We start from the raw sequence: 13,527 nt of genomic DNA, 5'->3' as shown, positions 1-13,527 counted from the left end.
ATGATCCTTCAGAAATCATTCTAATATGCTGATATACTCTAATATTCTAATATACTTCTTTTAAAAACATTAAAAATCTTAGTGGTTCCAAACTTTTGTACTGTACTGTGTGTGTGTGTGTGTGTGTATATATATATATATATATAATAATGTATATGTATTAGGGCTGTCAATTTAACACATTAACTTAATTAGTTATGGGAAAAAATATTGTGTTAAAATTAATGCATTTAACTCACTCACCCTGTCGCTACCACGAACATGAAACAGGGCAACAACTCACTGCATGAGCCAGACCAGAACTGTTGTCTCTGTCTCTGAGAAACACACAGCAGTGTTTCTTTTCTGAATGAATCCACGTTTTGAGCAAATCAATCAGGTGAACCAATGGCTCATTCATAAAGAGAACCATTTATTTCATTCCTGAATAAATTGAGGCCACCTACTGGCAGTTTTAGTTTCTTATTTAGAGTATCATTTAAAAAAAAAAAAGAAGTATGTTTCCATATAAAAAAAAAAAAAAAAAAAAAGATATAGTTCACTCAAAAATTAAAATCCTGTCATCATTTACTCACCCTCATGGCTGTTGAAGCCTAAAAGTTTATGTGTGATAAATGCTATGTTGAATCAACTGAAAGTATTTTCTTTTTATAAAGCTACTTTTTTACTAGCTATGTGATGCTTTTCTCATTTAACACAATAATGACTTTAAATTATCTTTTGGGAGTAAATTCTCATTCCAATTTTAATGTGTGATTAATTTAATTTACCATATCGTGTAAATAATTTGATTAAAATTGTTAATCACTTGACAGCCCTAATAACTATATGGGGCTATATGTATAGAATATTTAGAGAGGGCTGTCTATATATATATATATATATATATAGGGCTATATATATATAATATATATATAGTGATATATATATATATATATATATATATATATATATATATATATATATAGTCAGTCAAACCAAAATGTATTCAGACACCTTGAACATTTAATTCATTAATACAGTTTATTCACTATAGTTTAAAAAATGGCAACAAAATATGACAAGATCTCAGAGTTTAACTGTATCAGAAAAAAATAATCTTAATTATGTCAGATGACACTGGTCAAAGTGTCTGAATAATTTTTTGGTTGCAAATTTTTATCAGTTTTGGTAGTCCACAGTATGAAGAATTTTTGGGTGTAATATGTCACAATTTACTTTATTTTGCTATCCGCTCTTACATAAATTAACTATAATAAAAATATATAAAAAATGTCTGAATAATTTTTGGTTTGACTGTGTGTGGTGATCTCCGGTCCTATAGAGCAGGGATGAACAACTCCGGTCCTGGAGGGCCAGTGTCCTGCAGAGTTTATCTCCATCCCTGATTAAAAACTCACTTGCCTATAACTTTCTACTAATCCTAAAGACCTTGATTAGCTGGTTCAGGTGTGTTTGATTAGGGTTGGAGCTAAACTCTGCTGGATACTGGCCCTCCAGGAGCGGAGTTGTCCATCCCTGCTATAGAGCCAGAGTTCTGCAGAGTTTAGCTCCAACCCTGATAAAAACTCACCTGCCTGTGGCTTTCTAGTAACCCTTCAGACCTTGATTAGCTTGTTCAGGTGTGTTTGATTAGGGTTGGAGCTGATCTCTGCAGGACTGTGGCTCTCCAGGATGGCATTCGCCACCCCTGATGTATACAGTCATGCAAATAAGTGGGATCATACAAAATGCCTGTTTTTTTTTTTTTTAGTACTCTCTTGAATAAGATATTTTAAATAAAAGTTGTTTACGCAAGACTAAAAAAAAAAAAAAGCAGAATTTATTAAAATGACCCTGTTCAAAAATGGTTCTTACTGTGTGGCATTACCTGGATGTTCCGTGGCTGTTTGTTTGTTTTGTGATGGTTGTCATGAGTCCCTTTTTTGTCCTGAGCAGTTAAACTGGCCAACGTTCTTCAGAAAATTCCCCAGGTCCTGCAAATTCTTTAGTTTTCCAGCATCTTTTGCATATTTGGACCCTTTACAGCTGGGGCTGTATGGTTTTGAGATCCATCTTTTTAAACTGAGGACAGTAAGGGACTCAAACACAACTATTAAAAAAAAGGTTCAAATATTGACTGATGGTCCAGAAGGAAATACGATGCATTAAGAACCAGGGGATGTAAACTTTATAACAAGATGTAGGTGTGTAAATTTTTCTTATATTTTTTTTTAAATATAATAAAAAATATATTATTTTTTACTATTATTACTATTACTAGTATTGCTTAAAAACTCATCAGAGCAGTCAGGTCCTGCAACCTCTATGATTCCAGTAATTATTCTTATAAAGAAATAAATAAAATATTCTATACTTCCTTTACTGAGGTTATTGGTTATTGACTGGATATGTTTCCCGGTCATGCGGTTAAGGTTAGCTGGTGCACCCACCGCCCTACCATCTCTGTCTTTCTCTCTCTGTAATCCTCTTACATTGAGCCACAGGAGGAGGAGCAAGTCTCTCTCTGCGTGTTCAGTCACTCTGGGATTTATTCAGAGTGGAGAAATGCTAGCAGTCAATTTGGAAATGCAGCAGATTAGAGTCATGATGATTTCGTCCGTAAAAGTGGATGTATTGATGTGCGGAGAGTGACAGATGTCATGTCTTATCTCAGGTGCTCAGAAGCGGCGCTTTTACTCTTCATTTTTGTGGAACTCACTGCAGGTACAGTTTCTGCCCTGTCAGCTCACTCTCTACTCTATTAAACATGTTTTGAGACAAAATGGAAGTATATTTGCGACTGTAACATATATTAGTAAAGTTGAGTTCATAGTCATAAAAACATGTTATGTAATCTTCTTACTGTATTTAGATGACCTGACACAGCTGTGAACTTAATGACTGCCTCATTCTACTATGATTATGCTTAACTAACTGTTTTAGACGGACTCTGAGCATTATGTAATGAACTGGTTAAAGTCAAAAGATCAAAACCTTAGTGTCTGGAGAAGGTGTTCACATGTGTGTCTAGTTCACATAAAAGCACAGACTTGGGAGTTTACTCGTTAAACATCTTTAAAGGCTAATTTACACTGCACAGGCAGATGCCAACCAATGCCGTTTGTTTTTGCCGACTGAACATGTTCAATCTGCACTTGTCGGGTCGTGGAATCTCTGAGAAGTGATGTTCTGTAATCTGGAGATTCTTAATGTCTTAATGTAAGAATGGCAAATGGTTAGCATGCTAATGGATTAGCTAAGATAGCATAGGTCAACAAACACAGGCACGTCCACTTCAGAAAGGTGTTTCTCAGAAATGGTAATGAATATAAATTAATATAAAAATCTATGCATTTCTTTGCAGCTCAGTCCAAAGATCATCTGAGCTGATTTTTTGGACAAAACTGGACAAGATTTGTAGGCGAGGAAACAAAAAAAACAAAAAAAAAAAACAAAACTTTAATATACCTAAAAATGGTGGATGAGTAAAATGTTGGAAAATAACTCTTTATGACAAATTTCAAAATGCCGGACAAGTGGCTCATCCAATCCCAGAAAAAATGGTATTGATGGATTTGGCACGACCCAAGGAATCCATAGAGAGCCATTGCAATCTGACAAACATTTCCAAAGTTATGAGCAAAAATAGCCATTCTTTTGATCTCATGACCTGTTGGTGGCATTGATCCAAAATTTGGCATTAATTCTCAGATCATGCTGCTAATGAAGTGTTAGATACAGTTTCTTATCCAACTTTGGGTTGACATTGTTAGCCTAACATACATTTGAACAAATATGAATATCAACATGCTTTTCAGTCATTTCTGTGCGGTTTGGTCCAGTGATCATATGAGCCAATTTTGGGAAAAAATTGGAGGAGTAGAGAAAAAAACAGAATACAGTAAATTATACAGTAAGAGTCTTATGTAAGACATTGAATGTGATCAGTATGAGGTGAGTAACTTTGTTTCTAGGGCAAAGGGTTCAAAAGTTATAATCAAAAGAAAAGTGAATTTATAACTTGTGGTGGTGCTATGGGGTTGGTCTTAGAGACCCCAAAGTCAGTCAGATTAACATTCAAAACCACCACTATAAGTGTGCTAAATTTCATCATTTACCATTTTACTGTTGATAGGGATGTCATAGACTCCTATTGGGGAGGAATAATAATAGGAAAGCCGACAGATACAGTAGGGGCTACAGCACCATTGGTGCTTGGCCCCCAATAATTATAAGAAAACCAACAGATACAATGGGGACTACAACACCTTTAATTCTTAGTGTCAATATACCAAACTGTTGCTGAGATACAGCATCATGCCATTTCGGTTTGGTGACTCAGGATGATCTGAGCCGATTTTTTGTAAAAATTAGACCAATGGTGTAGGAGTTGTTTGAAAAAGTATATTTTCAACAAAAATCAAAATGGTGGATAGCAAGTTTGAGTGATTATGGCATAATTATCATTGTTGTCGGTATGACTCAAGGAATCTATCAAGACCAGTTTCATTACAATAGGTAAAATTACTCAATAGCTATTGCATTCTTAGGTATTTCATTATACTTTTTGACTACAAGGTGGTGCTGTCTTGAAACCTTTTGAGTACCTTCAGGGCATGGTGCTGATGACACGTACTGAGTTTTGTAGTGATACATTGTGTTCATAACATGACAGATGACCAAAATGGCAAAAATGGTAGAATTGCCATACCAAATTTAACAAGTTGCGGTCGGAAAATGATGTAGGCCATTTGTAGTAAAAATCAGATTAACGCCTGTTTCACACATAATCCGTCTGCAGTGCGTATGTGTTGCGTATTTTTTTACGCACCCATGTTAACGGATTAGAGCGTTCACACTGCACGCGGTTGCGGTCCGTCATTGCGTTCCAGGAGCGGTGCGTCTGCAGCAGTGCAGCAATCGTTTACGTACCGGGTCTATTTTTGCTGTGCTGCAAGTGTATTGTACAAAGATTTGAATGCGAAGGAAAAGGCATGGGAAGCAGTTTTGTCGGCTGTTGGTGTTGACAAAAAACTTACCCATTGTTGTATTGGTTAAGCCAAAACTCGAACAGTCTCGTTGCGCACTGCAAACATGGCCACTTCCTACTTCAGCAACAAATACGCACTGCATACGGACCGCACACGCACTGCAGACGGATTATGTGTGAAACAGGCGTAACCCTCTAGGACGGGTTTGAAAAAGTTTTTGTTTGTTTTTTGTTAAAATGGCAGAAAAAAATTTCATGATGGAAAATTATGCAATTGAATCGGCTTGAGCCAAGGAATCAGAGACAAAAGAATTTTGTTTCTAGGCCTTATGGTCAAGAAACTATTAGCATAGTTGGTGGCATTACAGAGATTGAGTTAGAAACTCCAAATTTCGGGAACAAAATCATTTTGTTTCTAGCCCTTACTGTTTAAAAGTTACTAGCATAAACAAATATTTCTTTTGACAGTTGGTGCACTAGAGCAGGGATGGGCAACTTCGGCCCTGGTGGGTCACTGTCCTGCAGATTTTGGCTCCAACCCTTATCAAACACACATGAACAAGTGTCTTCAGGATTAATAGAAAGCTACAAGCAGGTGAGTTTTTATTAGGGTTGGAGCTAAGCTCTGCAGGACAGTGGCCCCCCAGAACTGAAGCTGCCTATCCCTGCACTAGAGGGATTGTGTTAGAGACTCAAAATTTGATGTGCCAAATTTAATAACTTTCCCGCAAAAAAGCAACTTTCTTCAAAAATAAATGTAAGTGTGGAATTATTCAACACGTTCACATGAATTGAGTAAACTTATGAATTTTATTCATAGCCTAGGCTATATGTTTGTGGATTAGTTAAATATGTTATTGACTATGTTTGTTTGATAATATGTGTTAATAAACCATGTGTTTTCATTTTATTGATAAATTATGGATGGCCCACTTTACCAGACTAGCTGGTACACTTTATCTGAAAAGAAATTGTCTGGAGGTCATGATCTCAAAATGTTTATTGGTATAGACCTTGCAAATAACACATTATATGAACTGTATTCAAATTGAAACATTATAGCTGTACCTTAAAATTAATGTAGCAAATTAGCTCAAAAGGGAAATATGAATAATTTTTCATAACTTCTCATAATTAATTATAAATATTTGGATCATTTAATAGATTTAACTTGATGTAGCAGAATTAATATTACAATCAAATAACCTGTTTTATCCTGTCCATCCTGCTTTTCAGTTGAAAAATTGTAGTTTAGTTGTTTCATTGTAATTGTACTGGCTGGGTTCACAAATCATCATCATCTTTACATAGGGCAATTGGCACTAAGCTTGCCTCTTTCCATCTGTAAATGCATGTATCTGTGTTGATTTTATTGATCGTGTGTTGAAAAAAAGCATAGATTAAACACTCATTACAGACACACCCCAATGCGGAGGTGTTGTAGCGCAGCACTCTGAAATGCAGAAAGTATAACCGGGGCTTTAAGTGTCACTGGTAGCACTACAAAAACCTAGGCTACAAAAGCACCAAGTGTGCATGCGCTGGAAAAGAAATGTGTGGAGGTGTACACGCCGATCTACTGCACATGTGTGGAACTGTACACGCCGATCTACAGCGCATGTGTGGAACACGTCCGGTGAGCGGACTCCAGTTTACACTTTAAGTAATATGAATACAAGTAGTCCACATCCATGCTGTTTGTTTACACTGAGAACTACATCCACTGGAGGGGAACGTAATCAGTGACAGGAAATATATATAAAATTGACATTTGGATATTTGACTTATTAGTGACTAAATGTTTACTGCACACGTAGGCATACTGAGGCATACTGAGTGTCAGGATCCCAAAATTGACCCATTCTTCCTGCTGATGCTTCACTTCTTATTGCCTGTATCCACTTTTTTCTGTTTTTACAGTTCGATAGCTTATAAAAACTTAGTTCTGGGTTTTTTAGCTTGTTTGCTGTACATAGCGGCTTTTAGACTTTTTTTCAGTTTTTTTGTTATAGGTCAGAAATGACAAGGAGGCAGCCTCATGCAATACAAAGTCAATGGAGACGGTTGGATTGACCCCATTTTACCTTCATTATCTCTTGTGTATTAAGCCCTGAGTTTGGTTCTGTTCATTGTCTAGTATTGGTTTTGCGTTAGCTACAAAGCTGTTGTGTTTTTGATCCTGCGTGCTAAGATTATTGGATTACCTTCTTTTTTTTCCGCTTTTGCAAATAAAACAGCTGTAATAGATTTGCCTCTCCTTCTCTTTTTCCTTTGCCTAATGTGACACTATGTGGCCCCTTTATTAAAATGTGACTATTTTTATACTAAAACTCTGAGATATCAAAAAGTTTTTAACAACTTTTTACCAGCATGGTCTGATGATGATCTGTATGGAATATGGTGACAGTCTAGGAGAAGTGTGAATGTCAAAAACTGTTGTTTGACAGGGCTGGTATGGTTACATTCTTTGTTCTGGCATACTGCACTAACAAGGAGACATGCATGGACCTCCTTTAATACACAAACCACAGTGACGGTAAGCCTAAGTAACCCTAAGTAAAAATAAGCTTTTATTCAACAAATAATAACTGACAAAAAACTTCAATCAGTAAATAAATAAATTAGATATAGCAAACAGTACAACAAAACAAAACAAACAAAAAGTGTCGTAATCTGCATAATTTATTCATTTTGCGTAGCATCGCTGGAGAATTGAGTACCATATTATTATCATCCACAGATTCCAAATATTTTTCAAAAAGGCCACAGTAAGGATTACTTTGCAGCTATTTGATACGATTTCTGCATTTAAAGCATGTTTGGATGGCAGAAACAGTGTTTCTGTTGACAAAGATTTAAGATTAATCTAAGCAACAAATTCAAAGACTTAAAAAAAAAAAAAAACATGCAAAATTGGGCAATTAATCTTTACCTTAACTAAACAAAGCTATCTACTAAAGATCTGCTTTCTAAGACGTATGTGTATATAGTCATTACTTACATGTATTTATTATAGTAACCTTTGTAGACATGGAAAAATTGGGTGTCATTCAACTTGATATGCCTCACCGAATGTAAAGAGTCCAGTCTCATGATTTTTGGACAAACCGTACAGAAGTGATGAGCAGTTTTCCAATATTTTCCACCACTAGGTTATGCTGTGCTGAAAGGTGCTTGTGAATTATAGATGTTTAAACATTGCTTTCACTTAAAAAGGCCAATTTGCATGAAGAATAAAATGTGCTTTGCATGTGTTGATTTATTTTATTTATTTTTTTATTTTTTTATTTGAGTTGTGGAGAAAAACAAATCTATGAAAGGTTACTTCAGATTGCAGTGATCAGATTTTTTTATTTATTTATTTTTTTCCACATACCGAACAGTAAGTACAAGAAACAGAAACCGTCCTAAATTTGATCTTCCGATCATTTCTCAGATGTGCGTACGTGTGATTCATAGAATGAACGTATACACACAGAAATCGAGTGCACGCCCCCTTTCAGATGTAAAATCTATAAATCGCAAATGATCTTGAACTTGTGCGCAGCTGAATGGTTTCAGTTCTCCACATTGTAAATTACAACTAATTAATGTCATTTACATATAAAAGATCACCTGAGCTCTTTGGAAAGAGAGCAGCCAGATGCAGTCTGTTATGCACTATACATCTCCACTATTAATATATTGGTTGATAGGTGTTAGGGTTGCAACAATATTGTAACAGAAGTTGAAAAATTTTTTCATGATGCAGTTTAAAGTTCCTTTACACTACAACAATTGGTTTGTCTTTTTTTCTTTCAACATACATTTATAAATAAATGATATACTTTTCCAGTTTTAAGACATTTTTATATACTTTATATAATAGTCCATGTACCCCCTACATTATATTTGTAGACCTCAGTTATATGTGTTTGGGACAGCAGAAAGAGGCATTAAGTGCATGCACAGCCATGCAGGTGTGTTACAGACAGCCTTAGATTATACTAAGCTGCATTACAGAGCTTTTCACTGCAGTCTGAGAGTAAGAACTCTCAGACTGGCTTACATAACCTAAAAACCTCCCATCACATGGCACAAATAGCAACGGGCCATGGGTTCTATAAATATAGGTTAACAAGATTACTTTTCATTTCACTGGTTTGTTTAAGGATATTTGTTGTTAGGCAATAGAGTGGTGTAGGGATGATGTACATTTTTAGGCTAACCCAGAGGTTAGCATCATACTGATTGAATTTAATTGAAATTTATTTGACAAGTTTATAAACTGTACAAAATAACAAGTATCCCATACACTTCAAAAAACTGTCGAGGATAAAAACACAATAAAGCCATTGGCTTTTTTCCATTGTAGCCCTCGATGTTAATATAAAGGGGAGATGTACAGAAGTGACAGAGAAACATTATCTCCAAATACTAAAAAAAAACTAAGATCACCAAACAGCCATCTTTTTACTGATCTTTTAAAACTCCCCAAATCTTTTACTCCCTTTATTGATGCTGGTAATTTATTCCATGCAGTAGCACTAGTGGATAAAAACATATTTTTCCCCACCAAACATTTAAATTTACATGGAAAAATATAAAAATTCCTACCCTTAGTACCATAGGAATGCTGTTGTCTCACCATATAAAAGTAATTTAGCTTGGAACCTCATTATTAACAATTCTGTCATACCCAATTGAAAAAACAAAAACAAAACAAAAAACACCTTTTTTTTTTCCACAGTCAACAAGCCCAACCCGTTAAAACTTTAACTATGCAAATGCATTTGAGGAAGATCTTTTAAAATTCATTCGTTCCTTCATTCATTCATTTTGTTCCGCTTATCCGGGGCCGGGTCGCGGGGGCAGCAGTCTGAGCAGAGAGACGCCCAGACTTCCCTCTCCCCAGACACTTCCTCCAGCTCTTCCGGGTGAATTCCAAGGTGTTCCCAGGCCAGCCGAGAGACATAGTCCCTCCAGCATGTCCTAGGTCTTCCAGGGAGGCGTCCAGGAGGCATCCGGAACAGATGCCCGAGCCACCTCAACTGGCTCCTCTCGATGTGGAGGAGCAGCAGCTCTACTCTGAGCTCCTCCCGAGTGACCGAGCTCCTCACTCATCTCTAAGGGAGCGCCCAACCACCCTGCGGAGGAAACTCATTTCGACCGCCTGTATCTGGGATCTCGTTCTTTCGGTCATGACCCAAAGCTCATGACCATAGGTGAGAGTTGGAACATAGATTGACTGGTAAATCGATAGCTTAGCCTCACAGCTCAGCTCCTTCTTCACCACAACAGACTGGTACATCGACTACATTACTGCAGAAGCTGCACCGATCCACCTGTCAATCTCCCGCTCCATCCTTCCCTCACTCGTGAACAAGACCCCGAGATACTTAATCTCCTCCACTTGGGGCAGGACTACTCCATCAACATGAAGGGGACAAGCCACCCTTTTCCGGCTGAGAACCATGGCCTTGGACTTGGAGGTGCTGATTCTCATCCCAGCCGCTTCACACTCGGTTGCAAACCGTCCCAGTGCACGCTGAAGGTACTGGTTTGATGGAGCCAACAGGACAACATCATCTGCAAATAGCAGCGACGAGATCCTATGGTCCCCAAACCGGACTCTCTCTGGCCCCTGGCTGCGCCTAGAAATCCTGTCCATAAAGATAATGAACAGGACCGGTGACAAAGGGCAGCCCTGCCGGAGTCCAACTAACACCGGGAACAGGTCTGACTTACTGCCGGCAATGCAAACCAAGCTCCTGCTCTGGTCGTACAGGGACCGGACAGCCCTTAGCAGAGGGCCCCAGACACCATACTCCTAGAGCACCCCCCACAGGGCGCCACGAGGGATACGGTCGAATGCCTTCTTCAAATCCACAAAGCACATGTGGACTGGTTGGGCAAACTCCAATGAACCCTCTAGCACCCTGAAGAGGGTATAAAGCTGGTCCAGTGTTCCACGACCAGGACGAAAACCGCATTGTTCCTCCTGGACCCGATGTTCGACTATCGGCTGAATTCTCATCTCCAGTACCCTGGCATAGACTTTTCCAGTGAGGCTGAGGAGTGTGATGCCCCTGTAGTTGGAACACACCCTTACGGCCCCTCTTCTTGAAAAGAGGGATCACCACCCCACCACTCCCTCGGGTCAGCGGTCACGCCGGCGATACCACCTCGGTTTTTTTCTCACCAGTGTGAAAAAACTCAAAATACTCTGTCAATGTTGCACATACAATTAAGAGTTATACACCATTTTAATCTGTGGGATATCTTCTTTTATTTGTGTACACTCAGAGTAAAAACAAAATGTTGTGCTTTTTGCAAAATAAAGAAAACTAACATGATGCGTGTCGTCTCCCTCTGAACAAAGTCCAATCTGATAGTTCTCAGAAAATGAAGTGTAACTTAGTGAAAAAAAAAAAAAAGACTTATGTCTAAAGAAACGTTGAAATGTCAGGTTTTAAATCGTGTAAGTCAAATCGAAAACAAAAATTAATGTCAGACACCCGTGTTTCAGATCCTTATCCGCTAATGCGGCCACGCCCTTGGAGCGAGCGCTATTCAGACGCAAATTCTGAGGCAATACATGTATACGTCGTCTCAATTGCATATTTATGTTTTTGAAAAGTGTTTATCTGTATGTTAAAGCCATGGTTAGCGACCTCTGGAAGACTTTGTTAATTCCTGGAATGTCCTGTTCTTCTTTAGATTAATTTGTGGATTAAATGTGCACAGAGCACCCTCCGGCTGCAAGTATGAATTGAAAACACAGTATCCAGCGCTCATAGTGATGACAATAAATATTGAATAAATATTACTCGTCTGTATAGAAAATTGACATAAACATATGAGAATCCATCAATATTTATCCAAATGTGCATGCCTTTATGCTAAAAGGCTATATGAAATGCCACAGAGGTAACATACTTGTTCAGACACTTTGCATCACAGAAATACATTATATTTTAAAGTATATAATAGAATACCATTATTTTAAATTGTAATAATATTTCACAGTATTGCTGTTTTTTTTTTTTTTTCACAACCTACCTGACTGAAAGGCCTCATTATTATGCAAGTCATTACAGCTTTGTCTTCTCAGGTGTGAGTCACCGATTATTCATGATGATTCACGCCTCCACGCATACTGTGTTTCTTGACAAAAAGTGTCTTACAAAAACTAAATAAATATATTGTTATATATGAATGAGTAGGCAGGATAATTTTTAAATCATTTTGAAGCAAAAACTCTATACAACCTGCAATACCCAGAAGTCTTGTGAACACAGATTTAATATATATTTTTTGGCTTTATTTCAGTAACTTAAACGCATAAACGTTATTCCTTCAAAAACACAAACATGTACATACATGTTCCTCACACATTATTGTAGCCTAGTTGGTGCTGAGTACAGTGTAATGACACTTTTTCCATCAATATGTTTATGAACAACTGAAAAAATAGCACAAATGTCAGGGCATGTCAAAACTTCTCCAGGGCCCCGAAAATTCTCAGACCCCTGAGGGTTAAGATACTCCCGGTGCCTTGCCACCGAGGAGCTTCTGAACTACCTCAGTGACTTCAGCTTGGGTGATGGACGAGTCCACCTCTGAGCCCTTGGCCTCTGCACATACCGACCCAAGGGGGGAATTAACCATATATGGTGAATTAACTACAACGAATTATAATCAATCACATATATCATTAGTTCTCTTTTAATAATTATGTAGAGAACTATCGGTCCGTCCAGCAAACCGGTAAGTTCCACAGACTCTTACGACAGAAATATTACCCTTTGGCCACGAAGATAAATTTCTATGGTAGCATCCAAACGTAAAGCAAGGATATTAGAATCAGAACATTAAAGTGACTCGGTTGTTGCTAAATGAGCAAGTGAACAAAATAAGCACGGATATGATGTATTTAATATACAGAACGGGTAATACAAAGGTTATACGGATAAATGTACACAAGTAGATACAAATACATATAGGTGAAAGTAAAGGCAGAAACGAAAGAGATGATCAAAGCATGGTAAATTGCAACAGTCACCTTTAAGAGCCAAGGAAACTCAGTATTTAAAATCGTAAAAACGTTATACTTGCATAGGTTCGTTGGGGTGCTTAGAGTTTCGGAGCGCTCGGTTTGATAGTTGTTTCTTCTTCTAGAGGTTGTTTCGGCGAAGCTTTACGGAGAGATCAAACTCGACAGGTGTCTCTCATCCCATAAAGAAGATACACTTTCTACTCTAATACTATCATTTAACATGAAAACTAACCTACTACAGTCAATTCTACGATTCTACATACATGCAACAAGCACCATAGTGGCAGATACATTCATATTTGCAGGTATAATATTTATACAGTCTTTATGTAGGGCTTTGTACAATGTACAACAAATATTGAGGGACAATTTGGTCATTTCTAATTTTAGAGGAGACTTGTCTCTCTAAATGTCTGTGATGGCTATATACAGTTGCAAGAAAAAGTATGTGAACCACTTGCAGAATCTGTGAAAATGTGCAAAAAAATTAACAAAATAAGAGAGATCATACAAAATG

At 37.4% G+C, this 13,527-nt stretch overlaps 1 protein-coding gene across 2 annotated transcripts in view; it reads left to right on the top strand.

Moving 5' to 3' along the window:
* Positions 1-2,490: 2,490 nt before the first annotated feature.
* Positions 2,491-13,527, top strand: part of LOC137035779 (TGF-beta receptor type-1) — a 104,123-nt gene continuing 93,086 nt past the window's right edge. For both annotated transcript variants that reach the window (XM_067409414.1, XM_067409412.1), the window contains exon 1: positions 2,491-2,706. In XM_067409414.1, the coding sequence (XP_067265515.1) occupies positions 2,643-2,706 (64 nt within the window). In that variant the 5' untranslated portion in view covers positions 2,491-2,642. The remainder of the gene's footprint in view (positions 2,707-13,527) is intronic.

The sequence above is a fragment of the Chanodichthys erythropterus genome, chromosome 14 (genome assembly GCF_024489055.1).
Source record: "Chanodichthys erythropterus isolate Z2021 chromosome 14, ASM2448905v1, whole genome shotgun sequence".
In the NCBI taxonomy this organism is placed as follows: domain Eukaryota; kingdom Metazoa; phylum Chordata; class Actinopteri; order Cypriniformes; family Xenocyprididae; genus Chanodichthys; species Chanodichthys erythropterus.
Note: the sequence above shows the minus strand (reverse complement) of the source record. Positions and strands in the feature narration are given on the sequence as shown.